Source organism: Salvia splendens, chromosome 3 (assembly GCF_004379255.2).
Source record: "Salvia splendens isolate huo1 chromosome 3, SspV2, whole genome shotgun sequence".
NCBI lineage: Eukaryota > Viridiplantae > Streptophyta > Magnoliopsida > Lamiales > Lamiaceae > Salvia > Salvia splendens.
The window spans coordinates 43,925,584-43,944,071 of NC_056034.1; the positions used below are offsets into that span (position 1 = coordinate 43,925,584).

Genomic DNA, 18,488 nt, shown 5'->3' on the forward strand with positions numbered 1-18,488 from the left:
CTCTATCTCTCAAATTTCCCTTTTATACGACTCACAACACTCATAAAAACCAGCCATCGTGTCTTCGTCCCTAACTTTGGCTATGTTTGACTATGTCAAAATTAATGCACTTTTTATAATTATGAAAGAGACCACAGATACAGAGAATTGTAGATGAACTATTGTGTAGAAAAATCTTGGATTTTTAAAACATGAGAAGATGATATGAATATCTTGGACACTAAAAGCTTACTACCAAAAAGATTGGAGCATTAAGACTCCCAAATCTTCCATATTAATTTGAATTAAAATCCATGATCCCCTAAAAAACATGCATATATAGAGAGAGCAAAGATGAGATTAACATACTAGACATATCGATCAACGATCGCAATGACTCGGAAGAAAGTGAAGCTCGCGTTCATTAGCAACGACTCGGCTCGTAAGGCGACATTCAAGAAGAGGAAGAAGGGTCTGATGAAGAAGGTGACACACATAGGAATATCTCTAAGGCTTAAGCCCCCTATCATACATGTTTTTTTTGTCTCTAGGCTTAAGCCCCTATCAAACATGTTTTTTTTTGTCCTTTCTATAATTTTTTAAAATTTATATTTATGTTTTTTTTATAAAAACTCCTATTAATAAGCTAAACTAGTAGTACATGATTATAATTTATTTTATTTTATTTAAAAAATAGCTCATATTAATGATGATTTCTATGTCTGTTCCTGATTAAGTGATTATAGTTTATATATATATATTTTTTTAAATGCCCTGATCAGTTATGATTTTTTAGCCCGCTCCTGATTAGGTGATTATAGTTTTTTAGGCCATATTAGTGATGATTTGTGTGTCTGCTTCTGATAAGGTGATTATAATTTAAATATTTTCCTTAAATAGCTCCTATCGATTAAGAGATTATAGTTTAAGTAATTTTTTTGAAGAAAAACGTCCTAGTCAGTGATGATTTCTGAGTCCGCTCCTGATTAGGTGATTATAGTTTATATTTTTTTAGGCCATATTAGTGATGATTTATGTGTCCCTTTTATAAGGTGATTAATATAATTTAAATATTTTTCTGTGTTTGTCCCTGATTATATCAATTTAGGTGAGCGAGCTGAGCACGCTGTGCGGGATAGAGTCGTGCGCGATCGTGTACAGCCCGTATGAGTCGCAGCCGGACGTGTGGCCGGACGCGAGGGGGGCGGGGCGCGTGGTGGCGCAGTTCAAGCGGATGCCGGAGATGGAGCAGAGCAAGAAGATGGTGAACCAGGAGTCGTTCATCCGCGGCCGCATCGCGAAGGCGGCGGAGCAGCTGAAGAAGCTCCGCAAGGAGAATCGGGAGAAGGAGGTGACGCACCTCATGTACCACTGCCTCACGGGCAAGGGCGGCCTCCACGGGCTCGGCCTGCCCGACCTAAACGACGTCGCTTGGATGCTGGATTACAACTTGAAGGAGATTTACAAGAGGATCGAGGCGATTGGGAAGGATCGCGCGGCGCCGGAGGAGAGGGCGCAGCAGCAGCAGATGTTTGCGGAGTGGATGGGGAATCCCGGCGGCGATCAGCAGATCGGAGGGGAGGAGATGATTGTGCCGTTTAACGATGGTGGAAATCAGGGTGTTTCACTGTGGTCTAATGCCTTCTTCTCTTAAGAGGCTTTTTTTTAATTATGAATAATAGAAATTTGTGTGTTTTCAAACTTTGGCTTTAATTACTATGAAAATATAGAGATTTTTTCTCGAGATACTATATTGTTCGATTGACAATTATGTCAGGAGTACTTGCACTATCTGGTAACGGTTTGTTATTTGGACCAAACATGTAATCTGTCCATATTTGGACCCGTGTATATGATGCCGGAAGGTCCAGGATCAGTACGATGCTTTGAAATATATGTATAGTACGGATGGCTAATAATGCGAGAAGCTAATGTGAATGTACGAGAAAATAAACTGTTATGAGATTGCAATAAAAAAACATTTGTTGATACTATTGGTATCTCCATAAACCAATCATTTTTATTAAAAATCATATTAGAATGAGTAAAGTGATAGGTAGTGTGATAAAAAACAATATAGTAAGGGTTATATACTGTGAAGTAGGAGTAGTGTTTTTGGATGTAAGAACAATATTTATGTATTTTTAATTATGCTTAATGATTCTATATTTAATAGCAGTATACTAAATAAACATATACTCCGTACTACAATAGTTAAAACACGTGGCTAAACATAAAGTTTAAAGTCTAAAAATTCAAATGAGTTCAAGATTACTTAACATAAAATCATAGATAAATTATTCAACAATAACATCGAATCACATATACTTGAAAAATATTCTTATTTTATATCGATAATCTTTGAAGCATCAATAGACAATAGCCTTCAAACTCATCACTGTCTATTAAAAAAGTTATAGTAATATTTAATATAATATAGTAATATGATAATTTTAAACTCAATAATATAAATACAATTTTACCACTATTCATGCAAGTGTAAATAATAGTAGTAATAGATTTCAATTGGCCCGATTCGAAAAGTAAAAGCCTGTTTAATAAATCAATATTAATATTAGCCCAAGACTGAAGAATAAAGACTCACATTAATTAAATAGACTAGCCTATCTGTCTTTATTTTATCTTCTGTACTTTCTCAGTCTACTATTACACGATAGTAATTATATTATACAAATCAGTATAAATAATATTTTTTAATTTCAGGTTATACACAGTTTCCCTTAATTTCGAATTAATAGGATGATATGGACCAAACTTTATTATACTTCCAACAATTTGCCAAAAGAGAAACTTAAATATTTTCGAATTTTGAATTTCGCTCGTTTAATAACATCAATTAAAGGAACTAGCAAATGAAACATCCAAAATTACCGCACAACATTATCACTTTTGGGATTTATATTTCTTAATACTAATGTCTAATTTCCTTTAAATTCGTATTTTGCATATTATTTCTATATTATACGATTATATCATACAACTGAAAGGAAGTAATGTGCATATTATTTCCATATTATTATTAGTATAACACTATAACTTAAAGGAATTGCAAAGGCAAAAGAGTAGTTAAATTATTAATTATTGAAATTTATTGCCACATTTGAAATTAATGCGTTCAAAATTGTCCACGAATCAAGATGCCCCCTGATGGGTCTGACCCTATTTAATAAGCATCACACCACTTTAAATGGAAATAAATATGCATTTATACAAACTAACGGTTTGCATGTTCAAATTATTTATGCTTTTAGTACTTTTTTCGTCCTAGCTACTAATATAGCCCATTATTCATTTTCGAGAAATCCTAAGTCATATTCCATATTTATAATTTCAATTATCTTAAATTATTACTTTACCTAATAATCTTATTTAATTGTCTCTATCGCATAATAATTTCTACGGTATACCACTATATGTGGGTTTAAGGTTTATTTGTTAGATTATTCATCTTTCGGCTAGATAGAATAATGTTTATGGTACATATCATAATTAATGCTAATTATGTATATATAATTAAATACATATCATGTGGAGTATTTAATTCATGTATAATGCAAAAAATAGATTATTATGTTAAATTTTATGTAGACTAAAATAATTTTAACAATACATTCATTCATACTTCATCTTCCCTTGTCTGCGAATATGAGTCTCATTTTTCCATCTTGATCCGTCCATGAATAGGAACCCCGGTTCATGATTACCATAAATGATAAAAAAAGGCTCCACATTCCACTAACTCATTCCAGTCACATATCATTTAAAACCTATATATACAAGTGGGACACATATTCCACTAACTTTCTTTCATCCATTTTTTTAACATTTCTTAAAACTCGTATAAAAAAGAAATGAGACTCCTATTTGCGGAAGAAGGAGTATATACTAAGTACTACTAAAGATGGATTTTAATTTTGTACTTTCATTCCACTATCTAACCTACAAAGTAGTAGTAGTAGTTGATTAATCTTCTAGGCTGAAACATACACTTTAAGACAAATTTTTTTTGGGCCATCAGAATAATACGGGTCATTCACTAAGACTAATGTGCTTACCAAACACACAATTAAGGTAATATAAGAGCTCTTATTAAATTGCTCACATACCTTAAAAATTAATATGCCAACGAAAGTGATAAAGCTCTCTATAAGAGCATCTCCAAAGGGAAAGGTAAGTTGAGAAAGTATATTTTTCATTTACCTTCTCAAAAAGGTAATTATATCTTCTTAAAAAGTAATGGGCTCCAAGAGAATAAGGTAAATTAAGAAGACAAACAAAAATAACTAACTTTTTACTTTTTCTTCCAAGAAGATGTAAAGATACATTCTCAAAATAAAAGAAGGTATAATACCTCCCCAAATACTTTTTCCATTGGAGCATGAAATTTTATCAAGAAGAGGTAAATATGGTAGTTATTTCTTTTTACCTTTTCATTTACTCTTTCCATTGGAGATGATCTAAGGGAGAAAGTGTTTGTGAAGACAACAAGTAGATAAGGGTAAAACGGAAAAAAATGTCAATTAGATTTCCCAAAAAATTGAAAATAGAGTACATTGATTAGGAGGATGGATCACGGAGTATTAGGAAAACACTATAATATCATTCACAAATTAAAATAGCAAAAATGTACTCCATCCGTCCCTCTGCAGTAGAGACGTTTCATTTTCAGCACCTATTTTGGAAAAATAATAATAAATAGTTAAAGTATAAAAAAAGTAACGTAAGAGATAAAATAATATAGAGAAGACTCTTATCTATATTATTCTCTCTCTTATTTTACTCTCTTTACACTTTAACTATTTATTATTATTTTTTCAAAATAAGTGCTCAAAATGAAACGTTTTTACTACATAGGGACGAAGTGAGTACTGTAACTTACACTTTCCAAAACATATTAAATGTACTTTCTTAATATGTGTTATATTGAAAAGTGGACTGCACTAATTTGACGAATGGAGTTATAAGGAAAATATTCACAGATTAATGTATAACATGATCATGTTAAAATTAATAAGGGTAAATTAGCAAAAATATGTAAACTACAATTTCCAAAAAATATAATTAAATGTGATTTCTTCTTCTTTATATTTTCATATTCAAATATTCATATTTGAGTTGTATGCATTAAAAATATAAATAAAAAAAATCAATTTAAATACATAGAGAGTCACTCATTTTATTATAAATTGGTTTTAAAATGAAGAACCACTAGGTTTTGTTTGGTCTCTCATACACGTACACAATGACGAATTTAGGAAACGACAACTTGTCAGACAACGACTTATAAGCCTTGCATCGTATTTCATTCCGGCACCAACCACCAACCTCTAATGTCAATATTTTTATTACCAATTCAAAATTTATTTAATTACGGCACCAACCATAACTTTAATGCCACTTTTCTAACCAATTTAAACAAATTTCAAATGATAACTGAATGGAAAAACCGGGTCAGCAAATTTAAAAGGTGTGTGAATTTTGTATATTTATAAACCAATTGCATTATTTGTGTCCACAAACTAAACACAAGAAGTTAAATTAGTAGATTATTAAGCTTGGATTTATTGTTGAAACATTGTTCTCAATTCAAAAATAAATTATCAATAAAAATAAGACGGATTAAGGGGGAAACAGAAATATTGCAGAAACAAATAGAACTGACGTGAATTGTTGAACCGATTAATTGAATTTGACAATAACAATTATAGGCCAACGATGATATTGGACGACCCACTACATAAGTCACTACACATATCATTACTTTTTTAATGAATATGACCATATAATCATACTTAATCTAATCCATCATTCATTGAGCCACCTCACTCGAATCTCGATTTACCTTACCTATATATGAATGAATAAAATGTGGAAATGGGGGGTAAAAATAAGTGTGTGACATTGAATTGAGTTGGAAGATAGGTTTTTGGTGTAAAATTTTGGAGTGTTGTAGTGTTTGTAAGGTGTTTGTCTGTATGTGAGAAAGTGAAAAGAGTCAAAAACCACCGGGAATTGGAAATGTAGAGAAGGAGACATTTAAGTCTACATTATAGGTTTACAGCTTTTTTGGACTCAAGAAAACGACAACTTTAACTACTGCAACCTTTCTTTTGTCCTATTCGTTTACCACTTTTACCCTCCTCAATCTTTTGACTTTATCCAATCTCCTACTTCCCTTTATTTTGCTTTTTTAACAAGACTTCATTATGAAATTGAGATGGATCCAAGAAAGAGATATATTAATTAAGTTGGTATGTTGAACTCATCATTTGAATTAAGAATAAAGCTATGCGGCCACATTATGGCCAGCCATAAATTAATTAAATAACAAAAAAAAATTGATTTTTTTCAAATTATTGATTTTATACTACTTGATTTTACTTTTATATTATCTTCATTATATGTTGCTCAACATGTTAGTGTTGCTCTTTCGTAGTTTTTGTTGAACTTATTACTACTGTCATTTCTTGATTGTTGCTCAACGTATACAGTAATTCGTGATATTAATGTGTTTTACGTAATGAAATTCAAAGATAAGTATCAACTCACAAGTCTATTCACACACATATAAGTTTATATCGGTAATTCTAATTTTTTTATACATGTAAATGGACTAAATTAACTCTTTATGGCCGGTCACATTATGGTCATTTAGCATCACTCTTGAGTTAAACATGGTTTCTATTTTTTCAATTAGTAGATAATTAAGTCAATAGGAAAACTGTATTATCATGATCAGTTAAAAAGGAGATATATTCATAATTTAAAAGATGATATAACTGGTGTATGCGTTAGTGTTCAATTTACATGTATAATTTTTTGCATTTCTAATGTGTTACATCAAGAATACTTTATGAGCAACTATAAAATGAACAAATATCACTATCGTATATAAATAAAACTATAAATTTCCAATGCATAATTTTAGTGACATGTATGAACTTACCTCATTAATCCATGTAAAGAAATTTAAATATTTAGTGGCTGTGACAAAACAAGTATTAGGATGAGAGGATGATCCATAACATCTTAGTAACTCTATTGGGGGCATTTCCAAAGGACCAATAAACTTGACTTGTAGTAAGTGTTATCCTACAATTTAATAATTCTAATTTTTTTAATCTTTTATAAATAGGTTTTTACACCCATATATATATTCAACACGTTTAAGTAATAATACCATACATACAACATAATTTTACGCATAGTAATAAAAACTCTTTTTTAGAGCTTCTAATTTTTTTGTACATTTTAAATCGCATGAATTTTAAATATATATCCACTAATAACACCCTCCACTATTTTTACCAGTCAAAGATCCTCTGCTAAATAAAAAGAGAGAAAAAAAAAGAAAGAAGCAAAAACTTGCATAAATGGTTAACCAGAATGGCAGATCAGAAAATAACACCAAGATCTGTGTCCAATTTAGTATCCAATAGCTTGTCGTTTTCCCATTAAGTTCAGTTTGGTCAATGACCGAATTCACCCCTGCCACCCGCTCGCACAAAAAACTCACTAAGTGTAATCTCGAAATTAACTCCACTTTACAGGGGCAGAACAGGCAACACGAAAGATACTCGCCCTTTCCCTACTCCTATTTGACGGCGCGTGGTTGGACCGCCAGTAGATTGAGTCCGTGTAAGCACTACGTCAGCAAGGTGACGTGTAAGCGCGTGTGAGAGTACGAGAACTGTGTTCAGACTGAAAGGGCGGCTGGGAATAAATGACTATACCTTTCCTCGAATCATTTAGGCCATCCACAACGCTGTTCCTATACCGTTCCTTAAACAATTATTTGAGGGCCCCACTGTACTTTTTTACTCCATTCCTTAACTAAGGAACGGAACCTGCAACCCTTTGTTCCTTAACCGTTCCTTAAATTACTATTCATTCAATTTCATTTTTTTTATTTCGAACCCAATTCAATTTAAATAAACACACTTTAATAAAAAACAAACACACTTTATTAAAAAACACACAACATTAAAAAAAATTAAACTTAAACTTTAAAAAAAATAAAAAAAGCACACAATTAAAATCCTAAAAACATAAAAAACACAAAATAAAAAACACACAATTAAACGTGGGAAAATAAAAAAACTACTCCGCCGGCGAATCATCCTCCGGAGGCGGTCGAGGTTGAGGGGGAGTCGGAAGGCCAAGTTGTGCTGCCATATACACAATTCCGTTCCACCAGGCCGTGAATTGGGCGTACGAGAAGCGGGAAGTGTCCGCCATTGTGGCGGTCATGTACGCCACCGTAAGTGTGTCCGAGCCTCCCCGCGAGCCCGATCCCGAGGCCGACTGGCTTGATTCGCCTCGGCCCTTCCTCGCTCTAGCCGTCTTCGCCGCCTTCGTCCCTTGCGGCCGACGGCGCCCACGGCTGGATCCCCCGTATTCGTCGGGCGTTGGATCCCCAGTACCCCCAAACACGTGCGGTGTACCCTCGCTGGCCTCACCGGTGTCACCAGACGAGTAGTGGCCGCTCGCCGTGTGCTTCGTGCGCTTTGAGGTTGAGCCCGAGCTCGAGCGGACACCGCCGGCCCACCTTTCCTCGTCCTTGACGAGCTGCCAAATATCAACATATTTGAACTGTAGACCGGTGTCCTGGTAGAAGACGCGCAAAGCCGCCCTCAGAATGTCGGCGCCCGCAGCTCCGCTTTGGTAGTTCGCCGCTTCGGCCGAGTAGATGCCGCAAAATTTTTTGACCTGTGCGTAGACTCGGCCAAAGTGAGCACGGAACATTGTATATTTGCGCTTCCGGGCCCCTTTCGGCTTAGTCTGGTGGTAGACATCACGGACCTTTTCCCAGAAGCACTTGGCGGCTTGTTGGTTCCCGACGATAGGATCGTACGAGACGGTGAGCCAGGCGGTGTACACCGCCTTAGTTTCTTCGTTGTTGTACGGATGCCGGCCCAGATCCTCCTCCTCCTCCTCCTCGGGTGCCTCAGACGCAGCCCTAGAGCTTCCACCGCCTCGGCTTCCTCCCTGGGTGGGTTCTACGGGGATATCCTCCCGAATCTGGGACAAACCCTGAGAAAGCCGCGAGCCGGGTGGTCGAGCGTAGGCATCCACATCGAAAGTGGGTGGTTGGTACCCACCCGGCGTCGCCGACCCCTGGGTGCCCGGCGTCGACGGCCCGGAACCACCTAGTGTGTTGTACATGGTCTCCCAATCGCCGAACGCGTTGAGATCCCACCCACCGGAGCCACCACCGCCGTAATTCCCGTCGCCGGACATTTTGTGAAGGAGATTGAAATAGAAAATTGGAGAGGAATTGATGTTGGTTTAGGAAGAGTAGATGTGTAGTTGTGTGTGAAATGTAATAAATTAGGTGTATTTATAGAATAAGAAAATAAAAATAAAATAAAAAAAATTAAAAAAAGTTAAAAAAACGGTAATATGACCGTTTAAAAAAAATTATAAAAATATATTTTTTTTAAAAAAAATTAATTATTGCGTCATCGCTGACGTGTCCCACTCGCGGGCCGGCGAGTGGGAAGCACGCACGAAGCGGGGAGCGCCACGTCGCCCGAGCGCGTGGCGGCACAAGCCGTGCCGCGTTCCGTGCCGTCGGCACGCGGAACGGAATGGGAACGGAATGGGAGCGGAACGGTGCGCCGCAACGCGTTCCGCGGCGAAACCGTTCCGGCGGAACGGCACGCGGAACGCCGGCGGCACGCGTTGCGGGTGCCCTTATATTACTCCCTCCATTCCGACTAAATTAAGTTATACTCCCTCCGTCCAGTAATAAGAGTCCCGTTTTTTCGTTTTGGGATGTCCGAGAATAGGAGTCCCGGTTCTACTTACCATATTTTGACAATCTAATTACCCTACTTATTCACTTCAATTTCAAAAATGCCATTAAAAAACCCCAAATTGATTCCCTAATTTCCACCTCAACCCCCATTCTCTACCCTCATTTGCGAGAATTCCCATTCTCTCTCTTTCTCACTCTCCCATTCTCTCTCGGGAAGCCTAATCCCTCACTGCACCACGCTGCCTCTACCACGCCGCCTCCACCGTCTCCTTATCACCGCGCCGCCTCCACCATCCCATATCAAACCCGAATCGGTCGTCTCCTTCTCTCTCTGAAATGGAATACAGTCCAAAACATTGTCCCTTATCTCTCTCTCTGAGCGAACCCTAATCATCTTTCTCTTCTTGAAATTAATTGTTGTGTTAAGTGTAAATTGTGTAATTAGGGTTTTTCGACTGGTTGTGTGTCTGATTTGGACTATGGTCCAAAACATTGTTGTATTGGAGTATTAATTTCATAAAATTTCGATTCACATCGGGTTTGAATTAAAGTTTGAATTTTGCAGTGTGTATTGACTTGAGCTGGTTCTGTTCTTGGTGTTTAAATCTTCATATTGTGATTGTGACTGCAATTAGCGTGGTTTGTTTACTTTAAATCTTTGATTGTTGGATATATAATTTGGAATAAAAAATAGTGATAAAAAAAACTAAAATCAGAAAATTATAAATTAAACTTTTTAAGTGGACCCAAAATTCCACTATTATACACCATTTATTACACACTCCAATGCTTTCTTAAAACCCGTGCCTTTTAGAAATGGGACTGCTATTGCTGGACGGAGGGAGTATTCTTTTTTGTGATTTCTGAATTAATTTTATTAAATCCGTCACAAATATATGACTATACCTTTCTGAATTGAATCATTTTCTTTTATGATAAAAAAAAATCAAAAAATCAAATCATTCTTACTTTATTCAATTACATACTTTCCTCTTATTTCATACTTTATTTATTTCTCATACTTTTCAATACACTTTTTTAATCCCCGTGTCTAAAAGTTGTGACTCAACTTAGTTGGAACAGATGAAGTAGTATATCCTTTAATTTTCATATAAAATTTTATCAATGACATTATTTATCTAAATTATCAATCAGAAAAATAATGAATTTGATTAAATTCTAATCTGTTAATTTTGAGAATCTGAAAATTCAATTTTTAATGATCATTTAATATGTCATTTTTTATTAATCAAATAAACTTGTGTTGCTCAAATATACAGTATGCTTCTGTTTTAAAATGTCATATATATAGAGATGTATTCATTTCCTTTTCCTATATTTCCTCCTATTTCCTTCTTAATATCAGCCATTAGATTAGAGAAATGGACGGTCAAGATCAACATTGGGTAATTAATCCCGTGTTGCATTATTGGTCCTATTTTGTGCATTATGAGGGTACAATAGTAATCTAATAATGGCTGGAACATTAATAATGAATTGTAAACCGCTACGAATAATACACCACATGGTAACGCGTAATGCATATAATTGACTATATAATGCACAATTTGTGAACTGCAATGCATACGAACAAGATGTGCTGTGTTATGATGTTTGACACACGTTTCTTGTTTCCCCTAAGGGTTTAATAAGCTTAGGGGCTAGGGTATAGTACGTACGCATTAATAATAAATTATAAAACGATACGAATAATTCACCAAATTGTCACGAGTAATGGATGTTATTAACTATATAATGCACAATATGTTAACTGCAATGCATACGAATAAGATGTACCATGTTATTATGTTTGACACACGTTTCTTGTTTCCCCTAAGGGTTTAATAAGCTTAGGGGCTAGGGTATAGTACGTAGACACGTATGTAATCTTCACATGGTAACGAGTAATGGATATAATTGACTATATAATGCACAATTTGTGAACTACAATGCATACGAACAAGATGTGTTGTGTTATGAAGTTTGACACACGTTTCTTGTTTCCCCTAAGGGTTTAATAAGCTTAGGGGCTAGTTAATAACAAATTATAAAACGATACGAATAATTCACCAAATTGTCACGAGTAATGGATGTTATTAACTATATAATGCACAATATGTTAACTGCAATGCATACGAATAAGATGTACCATGTTATGATGTTTGACACACGTTTCTTGTTTCCCCTAAGGGTTTAATAAGCTTAGGGGCTAGGGTATAGTACGTAGACATTACTAAATGCACGTATGTAATCTTCACTGCGTTGATTAACCCATATACACAATACCTCTAATAAAGCATAATATACTTAGATAATGACAATTAACAGCTACATAATGCACTACCTAAACCAAATAATGCACATACGTATATTCCAATAACAACAATTTGTTAGTAATGTCTACGTACTATACCCTAGCCCCTAAGATTATTAAACCCTTATTCCAATAACAACAATTTGTTAGTAATGTCTACGTACTATACCCTAGCCCCTAAGCTTATTAAACCCTTAGGGGAAACAAGAAACGTGTGTCAAACATCATAACATGGTACATCTTATTCGTATGCATTGCAGTTCACATATTGTGCATTATATAGTTAATAACATCCATTACTCGTGACAATTTGGTGAATTATTCGTATCGTTTTATAATTTATTATTAATGCGTACGTACTATACCCTAGCCCCTAAGCTTATTAAACCCTTAGGGAAAACAAGAAACGTGTGTCAAACATCATAACACAACACATCTTGTTCGTATGCATTGCAGTTCACAAGTTGTGCATTATATAGTCAATTATATCCATTACTCGTTACCATGTGGTGCAGTATTCGTGGCGGTTTACAATTCATTATTAATGTGTACGTACTAAACCCTAGCCCCTAAACTTATTCAACCCTTCAGAGAAATAAGGACCGTGTGCCAAACAACGAAACATTGTAGTTCACATATTGTGCATTATATAGTCAATTATATGCATTACTCGTTACCATGTGGTGCATTATTCGCAGATACCAAAATGTGGCAGTTCCTTTTCCGTCAAATGTCAATAATAACCCTGTAATGCATACAACCCCCTTCTATAATGCAACACGGAACCAGATTTATAGAATAAATCTGATCCGTTGATGCCTTAGATCTAACGCGTAATATTAAGAATGAAAAATGATCTAAGAGGTGAAAAGGAGAATAACGCACCCCTATATATATATATATATATATATATTTGACTAAATCGTCAAAAAATCATGAATTTGATGAAATTAAAGTTTGTTATGTACTTTTAAAACCAGCTAAAAAAATCAGTTATCAAATAGTACTATATGGTAATTTAATTGTCTGATCATATGACTGATAAATGTTAAAGATGCTCTAATAGAATTGATAAGTTTAAAACATTGATTTATTAATAAATTATTAAAAAATGAGATAAACTCACATAGTATTATATTAGAATCTCATTATAATTAATGTTTAAACCTAAACACTCATCAAAATGCGAAGGTATGAAATTATTATTGATTGGAATTCAAGTTTATATACTCTATCCCTCTTATAAAAATATGAGTATTTGAAATGACACTAAAATTAGTAGATAATTGGTAAAGTAAGATAAAAGGAGAGAAGAGTAGTTAAATTAGTGTTAGTGGATAGTTGAATCTACATTATTATTTATATTTAATGAGTTGTAATTATGGGTTATAAATGAAAATGTCCATATTTATACGACGAAGAAAAAATGGAAAAATACATCTATTTTTATTGAATGGATTGACTATTTTCTTTACTCCGTATTGGAAAAATACATATATTTTATTGAATGGATTGACTATTTTCTTTGCTCCTAATAAATACGGAGTATTTCTCTTTTGCCATTTGGATTGATTCATGGAAATTAGTTTATTTCTACACCGTATAATATAAAATCATATGAATCTCATTATACTTTAATATTACTTCACTATTTTGCAAGTATTATTAAGATCCAAAATGTATACGTATATAAATAATACAATAGAAATACTAAACAGGTTAACTCATGATAATAACATTTAACATGATTTGTCATGCTAACCAAACGACTCATTATTTGCAAGAACAATCCGGAAAGGAATAAGTGTGTAGGTTTGAAATGAAGGTTGGTGTAGGGAGTTGAATGAACTGAATCAGCCTACAAGAAACAAGCGAATAATGGGGGGCCCACTCCCGCAGATAAAAACACTTCCCACTACAAGACAAAACTAGATACAAAAACAACTATCCCCAAAATAAACTAAATTAAAAAATAAAAAAGAATGCAAAAAAAGAGTAGGTCATTTGAAATGATGCCATCAATGGTGCTGGTGGGTGGTAGCGTGCGTCTTTATTGTTACTTGTACTCTAGTAGAGTATTTTCTTCATGTATTTATACTGTATACACATATATATATGGATCCCTGTTTCTTTCAGATTGTAATATAATATTGTGAAAGGAGAGTGAGAGTCGAGAATCCAGAGAGAATCTTGTGGTGGAAATAGTATAGTTTTAAGAGAAGGGAGACATGCCCAATTTCATCCCAACAGTTGTGCTTCTTGTTCCTCCAAGTATTGGCACCAGATCCTAAAGGTGTTTCTCCCCCCTCTCTCTATATCTCTTTCTCTCTCTTATTCCCTTTCCCTTTCCCTTTCATTATATATCTAACTATGTGGATATTATTACAAAGGTGTTTTTGTTTCTTGACAAAAAAAGTTGCTGTCTTTATTGAGGGTTTGTGTTTGATTCATCTTGATCTGGATATGTCAAATTTCGTGTTTTGTGTTCTATATTTGATGCATGGTTTGAATCACTGAATGGTTGCTGGTGCTGTGTTGGTTAAATTTAGTAAAGTTATTGACTTTTTTCATTTTTTCTTGATAAAAATTTGATTTTTATTTTACTTGGATTTCTATATTACTAGACAAACAAACCATCTGAGATATGGGTTTAAGCCCCTGCCAACAAGTTTTTTTCTTCCTTTTTTCTATTTCTAATTTTTTGAAAATTTGTAAAAGCAAGCATTAGCCCTCGCCAAAATAGTTGTGTTATAGACTATATCAACAAAAAATTAATGGTAGAGAGGGCTGAATCTGGAAATTAGAAATGTACAGAAGAAAATGAACAAAAAATGGCCGCCTGACTTCTCAGTGTTCTTACTGAGGAAGATGATGACTAGTAATAAGATTATTATATGTATTCCTCCTTCTACTCACGTGGCTCTCCTCTTTTGTGTATAACTTTTCAATACACTTTATCCTAAGCATGCATTATAATTGAAACTCTTTGGCAGTTGGTTGTGTTACTGAACTTACACTGTCAATTTGCTAATGAGGATTGCAGTATATATAAGAGTTCTGTTTGATGTTGTTAATTGTCTTGTGAGGTGCCATTCTTTTGAAGTGATGTTTAGATAACATCTACCCAGTTTTGGGTTATACAAAGTTCATTTATATCTTCCGTAAGATTTCCTCACTCTTGCTACTTGAGTAACACTTTTGCTCGGAATTTAGTTAACTGCTCCTAGTTTTGGGTTTTGATTGTTTGTTTTGGTGTTGATCCATTTCTGAAATCAATCATATGCTACAAGAGAAAGAAGGGTGCTTTAGTTGGTAATCTGTTGTTGTTAGGTGATAACTTCAATTAATTGCATGTTATCATTACACATTGAAAGATCACCAACTTCTCCAATAAATACATTGGAATATTTCTTTTTAAGATTTGTTTGATTTGAGATTGGCATTGTTGAGGACTTAGTTATAGTGCTGGATTTAGTGTTGTCATGTACTAATGTTGAAGCTGCAAATATTTAGAGTGAGAGTGGATAACTAAATTAGGCTGAAAATAAGATGTCAACAAATAGTAGATCTTGTATAGGATTGAGTTTAGCTTAGTTCCATATGCCACTTGTAAATCTTCTCATGGCAGTGGTCTTAGGTAGACCTTTTGCTGATTTAAACAGATTGAGTTTAGCTTCTTGCCCGAAACACATAATGCCATGCTGTGTTTTGCTCGATTCCTATCTTATTTGTGTTCATTTTTTGTAGGTTTCCCTCAATCCCTTCTGGCTTTGGCTTTTCATTTTATGTGTTTGCTTGTGTGATTCTTTCTTTATATGTGAGGCTCGGTAAGCGTTTCATTGTGTTAGATAGACCAGTTGAATGGCTAAGAATGAAATGCTGATGGAATTCATCTACCTTTGGTATTAGGGGTTTAGTTTTGGCTTTAAGTTGGAATACACTTTCACACACATAATTTCCAAGAGTCCATATTTATAGTCTTTTTGAGATTCTACATTTTAATATTTGGTCCTTAGGAAAAGCCTTATGAATTTTGAAGAAAAAAAAGAACAGTAAATTTTTTATCGAACAAAAGATGAAATGATCACACTCCATTTCCTATTTACTCCATAAGGTTTATGTATATTGTGTGTGAATCTTTGTTTTCTTACATATATATGTTGGTTTAGTAAAGAGGTATAAAGACTTCACTTTTTTCTCTTTCTTTTTGGTAGGATTGTTATACATTATTATGTTATGCAATGATCTCTAGTATGTGCCAAGTACTTTGATACCATTAGTGTTTGTATGCAACGTGTCTTATGTGCGTATACAACTTCCGTTATTCCCTTATAGACTCAATAGAATTGTGCGGTCACTTATAGTATATAGCTATTGAATTGGTGTTATTGTACACTTAAGATCACTCATCTCATGTCTCCTCAAGCAGCTAAAAATGAATCCTTAAAGGTCTTTGGTTATGCATCTGTGATCTGGCTTCAGCTACTTCCTAATCTAATGGCTGTATGACTTCGAAACTTGTTCAACGTTAAACGAACAACGCCTCCAATGCCTTCTCGTTTTGATTGTTTTCGTTGCGCAGAATATGCAAGAGCACCTTTTCTCCCAAGCAATATCCAAAAACCTCAACTTTGAAGTGGACCCTCCTCCCCAACGAGGCCAGGAATTGAAGTACATCGACTTTCAACTACAGGGTCAGCACTCTTCCTCGACTGAATCGACCAGCCTTTCACGTAAGGAGTTCACCGCCATGGGGAAGGCTAGTTCCCAAGATCAGTGCGCTTCATCTGACTCCGGTAATGAATTTGATCCCATCATTAGCCGCCTATCATAATCCTTGGGATGCAACAATTAACAGCATTGTTGGTGCAGTACACAACGAGAGCTACGGTAAGCACGGGCAAGAAATGAAGGGGGGTTTGTTCCTTGGCAATCCCGAGCTCTCCATCAACACGCCACACGCTGAGATGACCCAACCGATTGTAAGTCGTTGCTGCCTCAATCCCGCTGATGATAATGTTGATGTTTGTTAGTTTGATTAGATATGATTTTGTCCAAAAAATTCCACTTCAGGTGCAGTTCCCGTATGCCTACACTGACCCCTACTTCACCGGGATGTTTACGCCCTATGGCCCTCATAACATCGTGAGTAGTAGTAGTAGTAGTCGTCTTTTACATATCATGTTTCATCACATAGTGCTTACATTTTCTTGTTCATATACAACCGCAGATGATGGCTGATGCTGCTGCCTCCGGGCGCGTTCCTCTCCCCGGCGAAATACCCGAGGACGGCCCGATATACGTCAATGCGAAACAGTACCATGGTATACTTAGGAGGAGACAGACCCGAGCTAAGCTGGAGGCACAAAACAAACTCGTCAAAATACGCAAAGTAAGTTCTTGATCACAATTGATTTTCGAACGGAAACACATGATTTTTGAGGGGTAATTAGACTATACATACAAAATGTTTCACCAATTTGTGTACACAAAGTGTTAATTTTACATAAATCATATAAAAAGTTTCAATAGTGTAATAGTGTTTCAAGTTGATACATTCTTTCTTGTATTAACTTTTCTTATGATAATTAGTAACTTGAAACACTAATAAAACTACTTTTAATGTGTAATTTATGTAAACTCAAAACATTTTGTAGTATCAATTTGAAACATTTTGTATGTATGTGTAATTATCCCGAATTTTTTATGAAGTGAAGATTAATGTATGATATGGTGAATGCAGCCGTATCTGCACGAGTCTCGTCATCAGCACGCGCTGAATAGAGTGAGGGGGACCGGGGGCCGGTTTCTGAGCACCAAGAAGCAGCAGGCGGAGGGCAGCGGTGGCGCGGATGCGTTCCATTTCGGTTACGGGGAAGGTGGCGACGGGGCAGGTGGCGATGCTATGTTGCAGCAGTCTGATGGCAGGTTTTCGAACATGGCGTACAATGGGAACCGTCGCTATGCTTCGATAGTCCGGTGAGGTGTGGCGGAAGGCGCCGCTCCCGACCGGCTGGGCAATTCATCCTTGGCTTTGTTACTATTGAGGTTTATCCTCTGCTATTCTCCTGCAGAATGTTGGCTTTGTACTAAAATTGTCTGCCTAATACTTTAAATCCTACACACATTTGGATCTCTGAACTTAAACTCAAAACAAACTCTCTTTCTAAGCTTTGAGGTTGAGCTGTTGTGCTTCCTTTTCATCTCTCTTTTAGATGTGTGTAACAGTTAACTCATTTTTTTAGCATGATGAAGGAATTCTTGAATAAAGAATATGTTGGATTTTTAGTTTGAACCGAATTTCAATTAAATTAACTTAGATTAGATTTTTTTTAAGAGTTGAAATATGGAGTAATTGATTTCATAACTATGCATCTGTATGACTTTGTAACCTACAAAATTAACTCTTAGGTT

General features: G+C 35.2%; 2 protein-coding genes across 5 annotated transcripts; both read left to right on the plus strand.

Annotated features, from left to right (window-relative positions):
• The first annotated feature begins 372 nt into the window (after positions 1-372).
• On the plus strand, positions 373-1,787 carry LOC121795232 (agamous-like MADS-box protein AGL80). The gene is made up of 2 exons (XM_042193723.1): positions 373-465; positions 1,088-1,787. Exons 1-2 carry the CDS (start codon positions 373-375, stop codon positions 1,631-1,633), a joined length of 639 nt encoding a protein of 212 aa, XP_042049657.1. The 3' UTR covers positions 1,634-1,787.
• A 12,325-nt stretch (positions 1,788-14,112) lies between these two features.
• Positions 14,113-18,369, plus strand: LOC121796258 (nuclear transcription factor Y subunit A-4-like). 4 transcript variants are annotated; one of them, XM_042195055.1, is made up of 7 exons: positions 14,113-14,367; positions 16,504-16,577; positions 16,657-16,870; positions 16,947-17,056; positions 17,148-17,219; positions 17,305-17,466; positions 17,818-18,369. In XM_042195055.1, exons 2-7 carry the CDS (start codon positions 16,572-16,574, stop codon positions 18,055-18,057), a joined length of 804 nt encoding a protein of 267 aa, XP_042050989.1. In that variant the 5' UTR covers positions 14,113-14,367; positions 16,504-16,571; the 3' UTR covers positions 18,058-18,369. The 4 variants fall into 4 exon arrangements, with proteins under 4 accessions (XP_042050989.1, XP_042050991.1, XP_042050988.1 ...); XM_042195056.1 differs by lacking the exon at positions 14,113-14,367 and adding an exon at positions 14,381-15,901; XM_042195057.1 differs by lacking the exon at positions 16,504-16,577 and having other exon boundaries at positions 14,116-14,367.
• The last annotated feature ends 119 nt before the right edge of the window (positions 18,370-18,488 follow it).